The sequence below is a fragment of the Python bivittatus genome, unplaced genomic scaffold (assembly GCF_059951505.1).
Source record: "Python bivittatus isolate LINGU-HERP-01145 unplaced genomic scaffold, Pbiv_v1 ctg000480_np1212, whole genome shotgun sequence".
NCBI lineage: Eukaryota > Metazoa > Chordata > Lepidosauria > Squamata > Pythonidae > Python > Python bivittatus.
Window position 1 is genome coordinate 44,369,889 of NW_028277075.1, and position 20,598 is coordinate 44,390,486.

The 20,598-nt window shown below is 36.0% G+C and overlaps 1 protein-coding gene and 1 long non-coding RNA gene across 3 annotated transcripts in view; one reads left to right on the forward strand and one right to left on the reverse strand.

Annotated features, from left to right (window-relative positions):
- LOC148214969 (uncharacterized) overlaps positions 1–9,619 on the reverse strand; it is a 76,267-nt gene extending 66,648 nt beyond the window's left edge. The window contains exon 1 of the long non-coding RNA XR_015797037.1: positions 9,491–9,619. This is a non-coding gene — a long non-coding RNA (uncharacterized LOC148214969). The remainder of the gene's footprint in view (positions 1–9,490) is intronic.
- PRMT3 (protein arginine methyltransferase 3) overlaps positions 9,540–20,598 on the forward strand; it is a 75,448-nt gene continuing 64,389 nt past the window's right edge. For both annotated transcript variants that reach the window (XM_088145833.1, XM_007425291.4), the window contains exons 1-7: positions 9,540–9,691; positions 9,775–9,928; positions 10,795–10,877; positions 13,299–13,348; positions 14,120–14,222; positions 16,219–16,369; positions 19,232–19,373. In XM_088145833.1, coding sequence (XP_088001959.1) covers positions 9,664–9,691; positions 9,775–9,928; positions 10,795–10,877; positions 13,299–13,348; positions 14,120–14,222; positions 16,219–16,369; positions 19,232–19,373 — 711 coding nt within the window. In that variant the 5' untranslated portion in view covers positions 9,540–9,663. The remainder of the gene's footprint in view (positions 9,692–9,774; positions 9,929–10,794; positions 10,878–13,298; positions 13,349–14,119; positions 14,223–16,218; positions 16,370–19,231; positions 19,374–20,598) is intronic.

A 20,598-nucleotide genomic window follows, 5' to 3' on the forward strand; every position in this document is an offset into this window, starting at 1 on the left:
TTATCACTAATTCACAAATTTCCTATATCCCAAGAGTCAGATTTTTAAAAATATATATCTGATAGATTAATGCAGAGGCAGACCATCTTTCATAGCCAGAGCAGCACACTTTGGGGAGCAAAATAGACAGAGCCATGTCATGCACAAAGGCAAGACCAGAATTCTTCATTTTTATTTTGAATAGGGTGCTTCATATTTTCATTACATTAAGCCTGTTCAGGGCTTATATTAGAGGTTATGTGTATTTCCTGCCCTGAAACAGTAAGAAACTATGATTTTTGCTAATTATAGTAGGAAAGGGCTCCTGGGGCTGCAAACAAGAGGCTTAGAGGCCATATGTGTCCTGAGTCCTCAAGCTGCCACTAAAAAGGCTTGAGCACCCCATTTTGGCCTGGTGTTTTGTACATATTCAGCAAACGTGGATAGTAGGTGGCTCACTGTGTTGTGTAAATCCACAAATTGGGTACTTTCAGTATAAAGCAAGCATGTCATACCAACACAGACATGTTATAAAAAGACTACCTCAAGTGCATCTCTCTCTCCTCCTCTCTCATCTGTTTGCTGGGGTTTATATGCTGGCTTCAATTCAGCAAGACTCTTACCACTTCATGTACAAACTTAGGTTTTCTGTTGCAGGATTTTCTGTGAGACTGATGGGCAACCCCTATCCAAGATCACTGATCTTGAAAAAGATAAGCTGGGTAAATCCTACTTAATTCCAGGCGGTACGTTAGCCTTGGAAGTCAAGAAAACATACCAGAATAAGGCCCATAGTATTGAGCCCCCTTAAGCTTGACTCAAGGGAATGTTTTCCTTAATCCAGTTGCACTTGTTACCTACAGATTGGCTCAACATGATTCTGTGCCTTTCATGGGCTCTAGAATGAGTCTCAGTCAGTAGTCTGCATATCCCAGGCAGAACTCCAAAGTACTCGGGGGGGGGGGGGGACACACAAGATAAAAAATTGAACTTTAAGTTTTTAAAATTTACTGTCAATAATAAATATTATAACCGTGCCTGTGATCATATAAAGATCTATATATATTTTTCTATCCTCAGGGTTTTATAGAGTGATTGATGGGACTACAAAAGGGTTAGAGCCTCTGCCCTACAGCACATGGAATAGAGTAGAGAGTGGCATTTGATGTGCTGTGTAAATTTCAGGGAAATGTATGCAAAGAAGTTGCAAACGACTAAGTTCTGTCTCTGCCAGGACCTCTTAGCACATGATTTCATACATTCCCAGAGATTGTGGGCTTTAATTGTGCTGAAATTACTTAGTATATAACCTTAAAGGATACAGCTCTATGTACTTGGGTTCAGGTTCTGTCCTTTGCTCACTTTTGCCTTAGCTTTGGCTTTCTGAAAATTAACTTGAAGTAAATGATATATAAAGCTGCCTTTTGAAAAGTCAAACTAATAATCCATCTTGCTCAATATTGTTTCCAGAGTAGTTGCTGCCAAAAGTTTGAGACAGGAGTCTCTCCCAGTCCAATTTGGAAATGTTTTCCATTTAATCTGTCAGGTCCACATCCCTGACCATTCATGAGACCATTTTTTCTAAATTTGATTATATATTTCATCTTACGATAAACAGTTCAGTGTACTTTTGTCCTCCTAAATAGGTTTTTTTGTAAACATATTTTCTTGATTTTTAGATTCATTGTTTATCCATGCTGTATTTTACAACCACACATGATCTATAGTACAGCAGGTATACAGTAAATAAGCTTGCTATTTATTTCCAGTAAAAATAACCTCGTTGGGAACTTTACACTCCATTACAATAATTAAGGTGCTATTGTTTTTCTAGTTGTTCCCATATTACAGAAAGGTTTATAAGCAAAATCTCACTGTGCTGGTATATGAAAAGCTGGTATATGGCTAATTTTTTTCCTTTCAACATAGTAATTACAATTAAGTCCTTGAAGATACCAACTTGGCCGCAATCTTCAAAGAATCTGCTTTTGTTGTTGTTGTTGTCTAGAAGGCCACTTTAAAGGGCAAATCTACCTTTCATATTCGAAAGCTGTGGTACTGTATAGTGAGGAAAGAGAACAGAGGAAATAAATCAGCAGAAATTTAGCATCTTAAAAGAACAAATGTTTATAATCAGTTTGAGTGCTTCATGGATTTGTGAAATTGTTTGGGATTAACAGGCTATTGGTAGCCAATAAACAATATTTAGCTTTGTCTAGAGAACAGCAATGGAAAAAGGTGTGGGCACCTTGTCAAAGAGGACCCATTGAGGAAGGATGATGGGTTAAGTGTGGGGGTCGGCGTGGCAGCGTGGGTGCCCATTCTTCCAGGAGAGCTTGTCAGTTGTTAGTAAGGCTCATGAAAGGAAGGACGCCAGCATCTATGGCTGAGGTACTATTGATGCAAGTTAGCTGACTAATCTGATTGAAAAAGTCCCATGGTATTTATGTCACTTTAATTTGCCTCAAACAATTGAAGACGACAGCACTCTATTAAGAAAAGCTTGATCCAGAACTAAAGCTAAATAAATTAGGGTCTCAGTTTAATCAAATTATCCTTTTACTGGCCTTGGATTAACTCAGACAGACAGCGTCGGTCTAGAGCCTTATGATTGGTTGGCTAATTTTTAAGAAGCCAATATGAAGAATAAGAGATTTTACACACAACTACTACATATAATACTTCAAACAACCCCCTCTTTTCTTTTAAAAACTGGAAATAATGCATGTGCAAAGAAAATTCTTCTTCCAGAGGGCTTTTTTTTTAGTATAATTTGCTTACATTAATTCAGTTGAATTAAAAAAGCTTAAAATACAGCTTCCCCCACTTTTCTAAGGAGCTACTTTTCATTATGTTTTGCATATGGCAATTGCTATTCATTATGCCAGGTGTGCAACTTTTCTCGTGCCAAGAGCTGCACTGAGCATTGAGTGAAATGCTGGGAGCTGGGTGCTAGTGGGTGAAGCTAGAACAATCCCTAAATTTTCTTACACTTAAATTTTGGGAATCTTGATTCATTTCAGATGCTTCTGCATTACACCAGTCTAAAATGTAACCAGGCAACCAGAAACCCCGGATTGTTCAAAAAAGTAGTGAAGCTTTCTGTATTCTGACTTTTTGTTGCAGTTGGTTAATGTCTGGAAATCTGCAAGCTCTGGATTAGAGAGATAAGGATCTCCTACCCCTCTGTAATGCCACTTCTTTAAGGAAAAAGAACCTACTCATGTTCTTCTATTTTTTTCCACAAAATACCAAAGTTAAAACCTGTTTATACTTCCTTTTACTTTATTCTGAATTTTTTTCTTATAATGATGAATTCATTATGTGATCTTATGAGATCTTAGTGCCAATGTAATCCTACCCATATCTACTCAGAAGAAAGTCTCTTTGGGACTTATTACCAGGTAAGTGTGTTTAGAAATTCAGCTGAATTCATCATTTTATTTATTTATTTATTGGATTTCTCTCCCACCCATCTCCCCCACAATAGGGGACTCTGGACAACTTACAAAAAACATTAAAACTATAAATATATCTAAAACACATTTGTACAGATGTCCTTATTATTAACACATCTACTACATCTTTGTGCCTATATTATATATTCCTCTACAGTGTTCATCAACCTGCTGCCCTCTAGATGTGTTGGGTTTCATCCAGCATAGTATGAGACATAATTAAACAAATCTGGTGGTTATGCAGTTGGGGAACCCTAACTTAAAATATGACTCTGGCATCTCCGCCATTACTCTTTCAACACATCTCTTCTCCTAAGCTCCAAGAGGTAGGTACTTAGAACACTCCAATACCCATGACCACAGAGTATCTCCCTCTCCCTCCCTGCTATGAGAGTAACATCTGTAAATATGTGGAAATCTTCCCTTTCATAACAGTGTACCAGAATAAGTATCATGCCAGTTAGAGCTACAAAGATACAAGAAGCTCCAAATGCTTTTCTGCCAACTAACAGTTGTCCAGAGTTTTGCAGCCCAGATCTGGCAGCCCTAATGCAAAGAAACTCTGTCTACAGTGTGTACTGGAAAGGCAAATGAAAGACAACCATAATCTTCCTTTCTGGATTAGAGTACATGAAGCACAAGAAGCAATGATTACCAGTAACTTTCTACTGCAACACTTTCCACTGGATGGTGAGCACAGCTATAGGAAAGTGATGCTTGTAAATAGATACAATAAACATTACCAGTGTGAGAGAAGAAGAAATGTGATAAACAGGGCAGATGGGTGACATTCCTTCTTCTCAATAATTCATCAAAGCACGCACTTATGACTTATTATTATTTGTGTTGCTAGGTTTCCACAACAGACCAGCCTAAAATACATTGGTTAGTTTGATTCAGTGTGTTGTAGTATGAACTCAGGTAACTGGCTTAATTCAGTTAACCATGGTACAGTTAATCATGGGTTAGCATATTGTGCAAACATAGCCTATGTTTTAGTACTTTTCCTTTACAGACAATACTCACAAGAGGGAAGACAATTCACATCCCCACAATAACAGCTGGTCTTGAAAACCAATGTTAGATTGCAACTCCTATTAAAGTTAAGCAGCAGCAATGCCGATCGAGTTTGAAGTTGATTAACTTCTAGAGAACTACAAGCTGTCCACCCCTAGTTTAGCAGAGTAATCTATTGTGAAATTCTCTTGACTAAAGGGGCACTGAAAGAACAAGAAAGTTGACATTTTGGGATGTTTCCAGCACTCATTCAACCAATGAGACTCTCTAATGAACACTGTCATTGTTTCAGCATCTTTTGGGGGTTTTATGGTAATTTACAGTTATTCAGCTTCCCTTTTCTCACCTCACCGCCTCTTTTGGATGACTTCACAATGGGCAACACAATGAGTGGAGGACAAAACATCCTTCACCACAACATACACTATCTGGTTAAAAATCCACATCTTGCCCACAACTGTATAATGGAATACTAGCAAGTAAGAATACAAAAGGAGCTTGGGAATTTAATATTACCCTAGTCATAACTTAGTGCCACATTTTTTCCTTTTGACAATTTTTGGCAGAATATAAAAGTTCAGTCAATAAATCTGACAATTCCAATCTCATTCTAAGACTATGATAATCTAACATGCTAAATTAATTTGAGTACGTTGAGTATTTTACTTCTGGCAGGGTTAACCATATACATAAATCATATCACATAGTTTATAAATTTCATCAGTTAGGATTAAGCAACACTTTAAACCACAAACAAGCAAGCCACATTTTAATTTAATTTTAGAACGCTCTTTGAAAAGTGGCAAATCTGTTTTATATGAACAGAGACAAAGTAGAATGGATATAGAACTACCCAATGTGCATGTTTCTCAATGAAATGTACAACTAAAGAAGAAGAACAAGGATTTATTAGCAGATTCTTACAGATAGATTTGAAGTGGCTCAAGCAATTTTGTTACATTGGTCCAGTCGGAGAGCAAAGTGGATTTATGTTATAGTACAGTGAACTTCTAACTGACCTCAGACAAGATCACAAAACAAAAGTAAAACCAAGCAGAAAATATAGGCATACCATATATGGACTTCAAAAACCTAGACAATAACTAGATAGCAGCAAATAGTTAGCGTCTGCTGTGGTCACCTGGATTTTTGCAGACCAGAAATGCTATGTCAAACATGAAAAACAAGACGAAGTCTCAAACATCTCAATACATAAATCCTCCCATACTCATTCACAGTCAGATGTAAACAGAAAATGCAAGCATATACACTCAGATCTACACGAACCACCTTGCCTTACTTCATTACTTACTGTGTAAATTCAGAGAGTTGCAACTCCAAACAACTTCAAAGCCAAGGCTGAGAAATGTTGTTCTCTAATATCTGTTTTCACATCCAACAGTAAAACTAAATTCCATAATTTTAAAAGAACAACTGGGTCCTGCATGGGTTATAAAAATTATCTTCAGGCCACAGCAAGTATATTTAGGCCAAAGATGTTAGTACTGTAAGCCTAAGGTGGGGAATCATTTATCTTGGAAGAAACCTCACTGAACACTGAATAGATTTGAACTGCTAATTGCTATTCCTCTTACACTCCACAAGATAGAATTAGAGCTCAGTGACAGCCAACTGCAACTGCAGAATCAGAAAACTTAGCAAATATCTGTCTTCAATAAGAAAAGCTCCTGATGCTTCTTTTGCCTAGAATGTTATTTTTGTTTTAGACAATACCAATTTTGACCATTTAAACAATGGTGGAAGGATATATCTAAATTTGTGCGGCAAGGCAAAAAAACCCCATGTTAAACACAAGGTGTTGCAGGATGCCAAAGAAAGAGGAGGTCTGGCTTTACCTGATTTGAAATTGTACTTTGCCGCTTTCTGTTTAGTTTGGATGAAAGAGTGGGTGACGTCGAGAAATGGAAGGTTATTGGACTTGGAAGGGCACAATCTGAGATTTGGGTGGCACAGCTATTTATGGTATGATAAAGTTAAGGTTAATGTAGATTTCAAAAATCATTTTATTAGATGTGCCATTTTGAGATTTGGAATAGATATAAATCTAGATTGGGTCAAAAAATATCTTTATGGCTATCACCACAGGAGGCATATTACAGAAGAGAAATGGCCATTAAGCAGAAATGGCTAACTTATGGTGACATTTTAGATTTTTATTAGAGTATTTAAAATAAAATCAAGAGAAGACTTGATATCAGAAGGATATATGTGTCACATGTATAATTAGCAGAAAGATTGAAAGTTCATAAAAGGGTGTATGGTTTTGAATGTGATAAAACTGTATTTGAAACTGAGTTATGTACTAATGATGAACATCTTATTGCTAAGATGTATAAACTTTTGTTGAGATTTGAAACAGAAGATGAACAAGTTAAAGATTGTATGATAAAATGGGCTAACTATTTTGGTTATAATATACTAATAGAACAATGGGAAAGTATGTGGATGGAAGGGTTGAAATTTACATGATCTTAAAGAGAATTTTTATAAAATGATGTATCAATGGTATTTGTCACCAGAAAGATTGTCAAAAATGTACAAAGGGACTTCAAATATATGTTGGAAATGTAAACAACAAGAAGGGACTTTTTATCATCTTTGGTGGACATGTAATGAAGCTAAAAACATTTGGACTCAAATACTGTACATATATTAATTCAGAATATTTTGAAGATTAATATATAATCGAAACCAGAGACATTTCTCTTGGGGCTGATGAATAAACAATTAGAAAAATCTCATGGATCTTTGTTTTGATATATATAACTGCAGTGAGACTTTTATATGATCAAAGGTGAAAAGATTGGATATTACCTACAGTACAATGGAAGAATGGATGGTAAAGTTGATGGGGTTAGCTGAGATGGAGAAATTGACAGATTAGAGAAAAGACATTGACTAATTTTAATGCTAATTGGAAGCCCTTTTTGGACTTTTTGCAGGAAACAGAAAAAAATGAAATTATGATATATGGGTTTGATAATTAGTAAAATTAATAGATTATGAAAAATGGATGTTAATTTGTAATTCTAGAGTAAGAGTATAATGTATGTTTTACTTATATCTGCTGTAAAAAAAGTTGGAAGTCATTATTTTTTTGTATTTCTATTTCTTTCTTTTTCTGTACTCTTGCTTTACTTCTTTCTCTTTATCCTTTCTTTTCTATTTCTTTTCTAGATTATTAGTTCTTGTTGGTTTTTATCTTTCTGTTTTTAAAATTTAATAAAGTTATTATAAAAAAAGAAAAGCCCCTGATATTTCTGTCATTCTATGATTTTGCACAAACATCTTATGGTAGCCAATAGAAGCATACTTTTTTTGAAGCAGTTCTTAAGTGCAGGGCTCAAGCTGAAAGGCTTGAGGAAAGTATACACTGGAATCTGAAAGTTTGAGATTTGGCCCAGATTACTTTAAAGAGACAAATGGTGTTAAATGAATCTCAGGTTTGCGAGTTTTTATGGAATATATACATGCTCCTACTACCCAGATTTACTGAAATTTTCTAAAACTCATCAGAAGCAATAATAAAACAGAACACAAAATATTCTTAATAGTGAGTTCCTGTCTAATACTCTTTAGAAAGTTTGTACTTATTAATATAGCAGTTGTTGTTTAAAGGACAATGAGATTTTATGCTTTTGTGCCACCACATTTGTACGATATGCTGATCTACCAACTAGCAAACTGCACTTCAGCCTTAAACCAGCCCCATGTAGTTAGTTTATGGTTGACTGTCATGTGAACTCAGAAAATTGGGTTGAATAATGGATAGCTCATTTAACCGAGTGTAAGCATGTCGTGCAACATAACTAACATAACAGCTGCTTGGACATAGGGAGGAAGAAGTAACAGTATCATAACCAAAAAGTACCATAATTGGGAATACTCATATGGTGGGAATCAACTTGCCTGGAAATATTTCTGAGTGCAAAGTATCAAAAATCAACATTTCTAGAAGTGGTTAAGTGTTCCACTGACCAATAAAAAAGCCCAACTGTCAAACATATTTTTTGAAAAAAATATGAATAAACCACTTCATCTTATAAAATTTAGCCCCCTGTCCCCCCAACAAAAGTAGCAATAATAATAATAATAATAATAATAATAATAAAATAATAATAATAATATTATTATTATTTACATCTACAGCCTTTCTTTCTACAGGTAATCTTTCTAAACACATGACTGCATTATGCTGGATACCTCAATGTCATTTGAGAAAACTTTTGAGGATTTTGCAACCATATTCTATTTTAATGACTGGCAGTATGCCAGTTGTCATTAAAAAAAACTGTAGCCTTTTTCTAGTTTGGAACAAGAACAGTTAAACCACCTAATTATTTTCCTCATCAGCCTACAGAACTATTACCAAAGTAACTGACTTCAGAAGGGTTAATTTAAGATTTTGCAATTTTAAAAAAGCCCAGGAAAGATGCATGCAGGTTAAGCAATCTATTTATAAAACGCCTACAGCTACCTTGGACTTTTTCAATGAAACAAAACAAAGTATTGTATGAAAAGGGTAGTATCTTTATCATAATAAAAACAAGTCAGGTATAAAAAACCAAAACAGTTGCACGAAAATGATAGAAGTATCATTGTGAACCATAGTGTGGTTTAAAATTCAGAACATGTAATTTCAGATTTGTTTAAAAAAAATTTTTTTTTTTATGTGCACGGGATTGTTGTGGGGGGGGGTGGAGCATGTTACAAGTCTGTACCAACCTCTAACTGTACTGAGTCTTTGGAGCAAAAAATCAATCTGAACTCCGCCCAGTAGACTCTATTATTATCCGTGTATACCTGATGTAAAACGAACTCCCAAGCAAAAATTCTATACGTCTTCCTAGTTCTAGAGATTATCCTAATTACTACTCCACGCTATTGCTTGCACCCCCGACTCAAAGCGTCAGAGCAACAGCACTAATCCAACCTTCCAACTCACGGGAGTTCCTAACTGTTACGCATACTCGTTCGCTCCCTCCCTTCTCTGAATTTTGGCCCACTAAACTCACCGTATATTCTCCACCTCCGCTTTCTGGTCTCTTTCCTCTCCCATTGGCTAGGAACCAGACACTTAACCCGGAAGTGAAGGCAAGCTTCGCGCTCCACGTGGGAACGGTCTGGTGGTGTGTTGTGATCGTGGGAACGTTTGCTGAAGGCGTTGAACTTTTAGCGGGTTGCAGTTATGAGTTCCGGAGCATCTCCGGTGATCGGTAGGTTTTTCTCTCCTGTCTCTCTTTGTCGAGTTCCTGGCGAGGTTGAGGTCTGGTTTATCCCTCTTTCTCTCGTTACGCAGATGAAACGGAGGGACCGGCACGAGGCGGCTCGGGGCTTGGTTTGTCAGACAGCGAGAATGAGGACGCTTGGGAGGAGGAGGAGGACTGTGCCGACGACCCCAACGCCGAGATGGAGGGGTCTGCGCAGGGGACTCCCTGCCTTTTCTGCGACAGGTTAGAGTTTTAGGAAAAGAAGTTGGAAAGAAGCTGTTGCTTCCAGCCTAACAGCTGAGGTTTTGCTTTGGCCCTGGGTCTCTTTTCCTTCTCCTTGCTTCAGCAGAGTCCCCAAAGAGGCAGATAAAGGACAAAATAAATAAATAAATAAAATAACCAGCAGTTTAAACCGCTCAAGGAGGCTTCGTGTTAAAATGAAAGGCAACATCAAAAGTTGTTTAATTGACTACTCAATGCACACACAGCTAAACTTACTAAGTGCATATTTCTGCCCTGGTTCCACCTTATGATTTCACTTGAAATGTATCTGTTGTTACATGAGATTCTAGTTTTTGGCTGATAAAGCCAGGGTTGTGGTCACTAGCTCCAAGTTCTTTTGGGGCAAACCCCTAACTGTAACCTTTCCTAATGAAAGCATTGTAGAGGAAGTATGGTGGACTGAGTGGCTGGCTGGACTGTACCAAAGGCAATAGAAGCCTTGAATACTTCCAGTTGCAGTGGTGTTCAGCTTTCACTACATGTGTTTCCTGTTTTTCAGACACTGAATTTCTTCGTCTTTACATCTGACTACTGCAATCCTTCTGTTTCCATCCTTGCTGCCTCTTCCTTTTAGGGATATTATTTTCCCCTGTACAGTACCATGAGATGTTTCTAATATCAATTTCATTTCATTTCATTTCATTTTTCACCTAATACTTAAGGAACATATAGCTTATTCTCTAATACTTGCTCAGATTACTGTCTTTCATATCTCCATAACAATATGTTGTGCTCTATTTTTATTTTATCATGCTATTCATGATTTCTTTTTAAAAAATGTAAGAATTGGCGTATGTGTTTTCTAAAAATACTGCTCTTTTTCTAAGATTTTTCAGTTCAGCTGAAGATAGCTTTTGCCACTGTACCTCAGATCATGGGTTCAGTGTTGAGATGGTGGTTCGAAAACATCGTAAGTTTATTTCTGCACATTTTATAGTTCTCTTTTTGAATTTTAAAAGTTTGTTGTTTATTAGATTTAAAGGTACAAAAGGAAAAGAAGAGAAAAAAGAGTAAAAAGGAAGTAGAAAAGAGATTTACGAGCACTGTAAAGTTAACTTAAAAATTTCAAAATAACATTGATATAAATCTGAATATTAGAATAGATTATATCAATTTAAAGTTTTAAGAGTATTAAATTAAATCAGTGTTAAAAACAAAGTATGCAGTAATTAACAACTATAATCAGTAAGACTCAAATTACATGTTTTAAATAAAAAAATTACAATATTTTCTGCCTAACCTAAAAAATTTGACAAATTTAAAACATTATAAATTATGAAGAGATTACACATTATAGTCTTACATTAGGAAAAACATTTTTATTTTAATGTGGTATTAACTGATTCCTTAGGTTATAGGCCAAAAATGGTTTCCATGTTAAATTGAATATCAGATCTGTTTTTCAAATATGAAATTGGTTATGATGTCAGTGCATACTCCCAGAACTTAATTTGCCATTTTTCTATAGAAGAAATAGTTCATAAATTCCAGTGAGAAGAATGGATGAAATGGTCAGGTTGGATATTTTTTTTTCATATTTGGTGGCAATGTTGTAAAGCTTAACAGTGCTGGAAAATTATTGATAATGGAATGAAACAAATGTTAAAGGTTCATTTTTCTTTCCAGCTTTCTATTTTTTTAAAAAATAAACATTATTAAACCTTTTATTCAGAAGAAGTAGAATAACAGCTGCTAGTTATTTAGTGTCTTATTTTCAATTCTTATTGGAATAATTTGGAATAAAAAATTGAGCCTGGGCAAAATGTTCATTTTTACCACTGCCGTTCTTCCTAACCAGGAAAGTTTCAGTTTTCTCCATTTCGAAATGTCTGCCATTATACTTTTACCATTCAGGGAGTAAATCTTTTATTTTTTGTTAAATTCCCAAATATTTAATCCAGTTAACAGTAATGATGAAGCCTGTTCTTTACTGTAGATAGTTTTTTTTTCTTTTTCCTTGCTTATTCATGGTTCCTTTGCCATTTCCTTTTTTACAAATTGGGCATTTTAATCTTTGCGGAAAATAATTGCCAGGTATTGTTAGGTGGGAGTATTAAATGTATGCCTTATTCAGAATGTTCCCCTTACTTGGATAAAACTATTGTCCAATGTTTGTATGATAATTTATTTTATTTGTATGTGAAATTCTCTTCATTGGTGTAGAAGTGTCTTTAGAGAAATTTCATTATAGAATTTATGGAACAATTACATATCTATGTATAAATGTCCTTTATTTATATACAATTAAAATTAAGATTCAAGTCCGACTTTACCTACAAAAGATCATTAGATGACTTTGGGTCAGTGATTCACTTTCAGCTCAACCTCCCTTACAACACTGGTGTGGGGAAAAGTAGGGTGAAATGCTGTGTATTCTGCCTGGAAGACCTGCATGAAAAGTGGGGTAAACATCAATGAGTACAGTACAAGGTGTTGGCTCTTACCTGTAAAGCCATATATGGCTTGGGTCCTGGGAACCTTTGAGTTTGTCTACCTATCTGATACAATCGAGCAGAGGGAGCATGCTGCAGGTCCCCAACTTTCAGGATATAGGTGAAGAAATAAGTCCTCCCTGTGACGACTCCCATGGTCTGCAATACTCTGCTTCCTCCCTGCAGAGTTAAGATGACTACCTTAAACAGTGTTCTTCCCACAGCCTTTGGGAAATGAGTGCTATTGTAATGTCTGAATTTTAGCTGTGTTATCCAGCATTTATGAATGTATGTATTTAATTATTATCCTTTTTAAAATTGATGATCAATTGAGAGCCAGTTTGGTGTAGTTTTTAAGGCATCAGGCTAGAAACCAGGAGACTGAGTTCTAGTCCCGCCTTAGGCACAAAGCCAGCTGGATGACCTTGGCCAGTCACTCTCTCTCAGCCCTAGGAAGGAGGAGGCAAGGGCAAACCACTTCCAAAAATCTTGCCAAGAAAGCTGCAGGAGCTAGTCCAGGCAGTCACCAGGAGTTAACACTGATTCAAAGATGCGCACGCACGCGCATACACACACAGACAAATCAATTGTTGGTTCAGTAATTGTGGGTTGTTATTCTACTAAGGTGGTTTTATTTTGCCAGGTGTAAACTGCTTAGAATTTGTGATTGAAATGGCATTCAGATTTTTGTAAATAATCTAAGTCTGGTTTAAGTTTAGCCTTGTTAGTTTTTGAGATAAGGTCAAATATAATAGTCCAATTAAGTGTAACAAACTTATGTTTATACTGAACATAGCACAGAAAATCAGTAGAGAAAATAGTGGGAGGAAGTGTGATAGTAAACAGATTAAGATTCTGATAAACTTTGATAAACATTTCTGTTTTTCTGCTTCTTTCAGGGCTTGATTTTTATGGCTACATTAAGTTAGTAAACTTTATTAGACTGCAGGTAAGTTACCAATATTCTGTAAAGTAGATGCAATTTAAATAGTTATGTCTCTTCAGAGAATAGTGAGAAGAATTTGTTCAACATTTGGTATTAAGTTTCTGAGAATGCATCTTGAAAAAATTGTGAGAGTGCAATAACTAAACCAAATATGAATGTAAAATCCATTTTTAAGAAGTCTTTCTGTTGGATTATTTTGATGCCCAGGATATTACTTCAGTTAATTGCTGTAGTTGATTGGGTAAATCATAAGCATGGTAAATAAAGTGTTCATAATAATCTAGCCAATAAAGAAATGCATAAGTGTTAGATCACTGTTAATACCCTAACTGTAGACATTTCTTACCAAAATGAGGGCCATAAAGTTCAAGTGATGTTTATTGTTTCTAGATCTAATCTTAGAGTTATTTAATGTCAGCAATAACTTTTTGATAATGGCAAGCAATGGATTTGGAAATTATATATTGTATACGTGTGTGTATATTCTCTCTTAGATGAGAAAGGTAAAAGTTCAAATTGAAGCTACCACCGGGGGGGGGGAGATTTTGCAGTGATGGGAAAGTAATTAGAAAATTAGGAGCATTAAATGTATAAGAAGGGAGAAGAGAATGATAAAGGTCCTCTTCAGCTATAAAGCAGAGGAAGACTGTATCAGTAGTAGAATTATGCTGCAGGTAGATCATATGTATAATTTTAAAAACTCCACTTTGCTATTTCTGTGTATGATTCATTCTTGGGATAGTCTGTTACTTCCTTGTTCATTTTCTATTTCAGAAGCCAGATGCCGGGTATCTTAATTCTCTCAGACCTCCATTTCCTTGGGAAGAAGATAAATATTTGAAGCCTATACTAGAAAATGACTTATTACTCCAGTTTGGTAAATTTGCTTTTCATTTTAAATTTCTGCATAGTCTGTAGCAGTGTTTCTCAAACTTGCAACTTTAAGACATGTGGACCTCAACTCCCAGAATTCCCCAGCACCATATAAGGCATTTTGTAAATAGCTTAAAGCCTTGTCCAATTCAAATTAGCTTATATTTTCAAGTGGGAATAGTAATTATTTGTTCTTCAAACTATTTCAAAATAGTATTTAAAAAACCTTAATGTAAATAGTTTAGACCATCACAGGCACTTTATGGCCATATATTGATCATTTCTAGCACAAGTCATTAATCGAGGTGACCAATACTATTACTATTTGTGTTCCATAACCATACAGACTGAAAAAGATTTAAATTAGTTGCATCCAAGACTACCAGGAATTCACCAATATTCTCTTGATTATCTTTGTCAAGAGTGGAATATTTGGTATGAGGAAACAGTCTTTCTGGACAATAGGATCTACATTTTATTTTTCAATAGAGAACTTAATATGCCTTCTTTTAAGCGGAGCCTTATGGAATTTGATGGCTTCTTGAGAACTTTGGGGAATTTGCAGAAGCCAAAGCTGGTGAAGCCCTTATTGATGTATGGAATACTCTCTTTTTGAACGAAAGGATTGAAATAATGATGTCTGTGCAGCTATAGATGTTCTTAGAAGATTGCAAATTCTGGTTTCAGTCTTTGTTTTGAGACAGAATCAGTTTATCCTGAGAGAAGGTTTATGAGAAGATGTAGCAAATGCTATCATGCTGAGCCTGCTTGAACTTTCACTTCTTTTGGACCCTCTGGGCCTCAATATTCTACTAGATTGTTTCTGTGAGTTAGGAATACTCTGTTACAATGATTTCACTCTTACAAGGAGGTATAGGAATTGGAGAAGTTAATAAATGTGTATGGTCTAAACAGGGTAAACAGTAGACGTAATAAGTCTTTTTCAACTGGTTCATCACTAAGATCACCAGAGGAGGCTTTGCTACATGTGCTGAGTTGAAAAGAGCATCATCTTGTATTACTCATCAGTGGGTTGTTTTGTTTCGTTTTTTGTAATTTTTTTTTTTTTTGTAATAGGTGGTTTGTTTTGTTTTGTGATAGCATTTGCACTGTGGAATGCTCTACCCTTTGAAATTAAGGAGGCACCTATGATTATTTGTGTGTTCAAAACCTCTCTTTGCATAAGAATCCCCTGTATGGATGCTGAATGAATAATTCTGTTTTGGGAACTCGTAGATAACTGTGTTGCACTATGAGTCCAGTGGAACTTATTTTTAAAGCTTATTAATTGCAAGCTGGCAAATCCCTCTTGGAACAGAAGAGAATTTCAAAAATATATTGATATTGATTGATTGGCCATCAAGTTGTTTTTGACTCCTAGTGACCACATAGATAGGATTTTCTCCATATATTGATACTGGCTTGGTGAGTATTGCACAAAGAAAAGTAAAAAGGACAACCTAATCTTTTGGATTCAGTTCTTTTGAACTTTAGAACTGGGAAGAAGCAACATGAGAAACTTCCCTTGATGGCTCATTCTAGTCTGCCTTTCTTTAGCTGTTGGTAGGTTCTTCTACTACTAGGCAAGAGTAAATCTTCTACAAAGAAAATTCACATTACTCACTCCTGAGTTTATGTGTTATATTGTAATGGTATGTGGGAATGACCTTGGGAGACAGGAGGGAAAGCTGCAGACTGATAACCAGTGGGTAAAAGATATCTCAGCCCACAGGAGGGATGGCATGGAAAACATTTCAGAAGGGACCCTCCCTAGTTTTCTGGAGAGTAAAAGGAAAGAAGGGGAGAAATACTTTCAGTCTAGCAAAATTCTGTTAATGTAACTTTACAATAAAGATAGAGTTAGTACTCCTGGTTGTGCTTCTTGTCTGGACTACCTCGCAGGGTTAACATATTTAGGAAACATAGTCAAACATCCTTATTCAGAGTAAACCATTAAGCTTTATTCCATATTTGCACAAGAGTTTGTGTTTTATTTCCAGATGTAGAAGACCTTCTTAATTCTTCTGTCTCTTGTCCTGATGGAGTATCTGAGACATCATCTCTCCTTGAATGCTTGAAAAATGCTGAGCACAGAACTGAGTTGGCAGAAGCTGCATTGGCCAGAGCCCAAGATGATCTACAGAAAATGAGGTAATAATTTTGAATAATGCACTATTTAGTTCAAAATCTTAGTTGGAAACTATCTTGGATATATTGTGATCATATACAATTATGGTATTTAGTATATTAAAGACAAGAAAACTGAACAATTTGTCACTTTTGATGAATGGATGAAGAAGGAAGTAATTCTTACAAAATTGGATTCAGGTAAGCTTTCTAAAGCACAATTTCCTTCTGTTTAAACATCTGTTTAAACAATACAATGAAGAAACAAAATACAATAAAGAAAATAAACTCAGCAACTGGGAAATACGCAAGAGACTTGTTGGATGGTAAAAAGGAAGTGTGGGCTGAATAGGATGATCATTAAGTTGGTATAGGTAGCTCGAAAATCATATTCAGAATGCCCTTCAATGGTTCCTCATTGAACTGGAGTGTTGTTTCGAGTAGGTGTCTCAAGGTTCAGTCCTAGGCCTGTATTCTTCAACACTTTTATTAATGTTGGAAGAAGAGATAGAGGGAATGTTTCTCACATTTACAGATGATGCAAAATTAGATGGGCTATCTGATACCCTAGAAAACAGAAATGAAATTCAGAACAATTTGTATAGGCTAGAGAAATGTCCTGAAAATAATAAGTGAACTTTAACAGAGAGAAATGCAAAGTTCTTAATTTAGGAAATAAATCAAAGACACAGATATAGGATAAGAGATGGAGATGTCTGGCTTAATAACAGTGCTTATGAAAAAGGTATTGGAATAGTAATTGATTGCAAAGCAGTACGAATCAGAAATGTGTGATTAGAAAAAAGTCAATTTTAGGCTCCATCAACAGAAGTATAATTTCCAAATCACAAAAAGGAATAGTTCCAATTTATTCCTCTTTGGTCAAACTTCATGCTGAGTATTGTGTACAGTTCTGGATGGCACATTTTAGGAAGGATTTGGACAAATTGGAATGGTATCATGGAAGGCCAGTGAGGATGATCAGGGGACTAGTAACTAAATCCTATCAAGAGATCAAAGAAATTGGGAATATTTAACCTTGAGAAGACTGAGCAGGAATATAACATATTCAGATAACTGAATAATGTCACACAGAAAGTCAATACACATTCTCCATAATTCCAAAACGCTTGTTGCATTAATGGAGCTAAGCTATTGGAAGACGGATTCTGATTTAACATTCAAAGAAACTTCATAACTCTAAGAGCAGTTACTAGTAGAAATAATTACTGTGAAGGAGGTGGGGTCCCTTTCACCAGATGAGTTCAACTGGAGGTTAGATACTCATGCTTTAATTTGGATTTTTGTCATGAAGTATGGATTGGACTTGAGTATGGATTGGACTTGATGGCCTAAATAGGCCATTCCAGCTCTAATTCTTTAAACAGAGAATTGCTAAATCAATTCTTTTATTTGGCTCAGTCCTGAAACTAGGGGTGCTTTGAGTTGAGTCACAAAACAGATTGAAATGTCTATTCTGAAGGCAAGGGCTGAGCATTACTGCGTTTTTCATACACCTTTGTGAGTTGCTGGTGATCCAACTAGAACAGGTGTAGGGAATCTGTGGCTGACCAGATGTTACTAACTGTAACTGTCAGCAGCTCCTATCAGCATGGCCAGTAGCCAGGGATGCTGAAATTGAGCAATGTCTATAGTGTCATCCAGATATTTTTGTTGCTATAAAAAGTGCAAACTGGCATGTCCTATACAGCTACCCTTAAATCCTGCTTTACAGGGAGGGAATCACATGCTGAAGCCTGCATCAAAACAGTTTAAAAATGTTTTAGTTACAGGCTAGAAGGGAAGTCAGAAATCATCCTGGAAGAAAGCAATGGCAAACGTTTGCCAGGAAAATTGCAAGAATAAGTCCATAACGTTATCAACAGTTAAGCATCATTTGATGGAGACTTGCCTTTAACATATTAGAGTAGCTTCTGTTCCATATTCTGTAGTTGCTTTGTATGTGGTATTCTGAAGTTATAGCCACTGTTCCTTCAAATATGTACACTTATTTTTTAAAAACAGACTTTTGGATCTGAAGACAGCTCTTAAATCACTCAATCTAAAATAAGGATCCACTATTGTATTGTAGTCTTTTGTTGTTTTTGTAGCAGAAAGAGGATGCTGGAAAATAATGTTAATTGTTTAAGTGCCTTTTACATGTTAATTTCCCCACTATTGTGGTACTGTTCTATGGCTGTCTTTTATTTATTTTTTTGTTTATTTGTTGCTAGTCCTTGAAAGGTCATTATTTCCAGAGGTTACTAAATTATTTTAAAGGAATTGGACAAAAATTTTTTAACATCAGCTGGATTATTTGGAATCTATTCCTGGCTGTTTTTGTGTTTTCTGAAAGTACCTTTCAGAACATTATTTTCATTATATATATCCACATTTTTCTATAGCTAGAATTGTGGGTATGCCTTTGAGTCAGTGTTGACTCCTGGCAACTGCCTGGACAAGTCCCTGCAGTTTTCTTGGCAAGATTTCGGAAATGGTTTGCCATAGCCTCTTTCCTAGGGCTGAGAGAGAGTGACTGGCCCAAGGTCACCCAGCTGGCTTTGTGCCTAAGGCGGGGCCAGAACTCATGGTCTCCTGGTTTCTAGCCCACTGCCTTAACCACTACACCAAACTGGTGTTCATAGTTAGAATTGGATAAGGTTAAAGAAAACTACCTTAGAGAAAACTAATAGTTTTTCATGACCTGGAATGTGGAAAAATACTGATGCTGAAACACTCACAGAATTCTAAGCAACTTTCAATGCAGCAGCCAGCAGAGGGAGCTTCAGCATGTAGAAGGCACCAAATAGCACCATGCAACCTATATGCTGCCTTTTTTACAGTTCCTTTACTGTGTCTTGAGGGTATGTTTCAAATTGATTACAGGCAATTTGCGCAGGATTTTGTGATGAATGCAGACATCCGAAGTAGCTCGTCTGCCAGCACCATTGCAGATTTAAAGGAGGATGAAGAAGATGTTTACTTCAGCTCATACGGGCACTATGGGATCCATGAAGAAATGCTAAAGGTTAGGAAATGAACAGAAGCATGACTTTATGGTGAGAAAGATGGAAGGGAGGCTGCTTGCCCATACGTATACTGCAATACAGCTGCATTTTTAACCCTATCCACACTAGACTGCTATGCTGGTAAAGCTCAGGTAAAAATGCAAGAAAAAACAAGCAAACAAAATAACACAGAACATAAAACACACACGTAAAAACACAGTTCAAAATCCAAAGGATCATGTATAGTCTGGCCTCCCCATATGCTACTTTGGTTGTTTTTTTCCCAAGAAAAGATCCCCTTCAGCGTGGATGCGAGGAATTCAGCTAAGATTGAAAAAATTAAGATAATTTTAATACATGCTACTTTATACTGATTTAGCTGAAGTGGATTATGGGCCCCGATGATTATAAGAGAAAATAATGGAATACGATAAGACTATATAGCTATGTCTTACAAATATATAACGTGATGATTTTAAAAAAAGGTAAAGGAGCTCTCAAGTGACCAAATTACATTACGATTTTAACTTCTCCATGTTATAATTGTAACCACTTGCCCAACAGTGACAATTAAATAGATTTCTCCTCTTTCTCTAAGTACTAGCCTTTTCTCCGCTTGCTTTGGTCTTGTCTAGGCAGAGATTTATGTACTTTACCTGTATATGGTTGCTAATATAGATTTTGGTCTTCAATAAACACAAACCAATAGAAGAAACTCTGAAAGCAATTCTTTTGAAATATTTTAATACTGAATAATTGGAGTAGTTTAGGATATCTTGTGATTGAATTTTGAGGGTTGAGCATTTAGCTAGCCTTTGGGAGTCTGTCTATATTAGTGACAGCAATATTACAGCATCTGGTGAGCCTGGTTCCCCCATAATGCTACTCACTAAACCATGATTTATAAATTGCAGTAGCTGGATTTACGTGTCAGGCTGAGTTACAGCTGAACAATCCACTCTGTAAGTTAGAACCCAGCTATGCCTTAGCTAGGCAAGAGAAGGCTTGCAAAATATCTTCTTTCTTATGCAGGGATGGGAAATCTTGGTGCCTCCAAATACTGAAGGGCTGCAGCTCTGTTAGGAGGAATAGTTTCAGGATTTGACTTGTAGCCCTACTACAGCTTGAGGTCCAGTGCTTCTACAGCACCATCCATGCTTAGATTTAAGCTTGAAGCTGCATAATATTTGTGACCTCACAGTATATTCTGTTGTATTTAAAATTTGGCATATTTAATAAACAAGA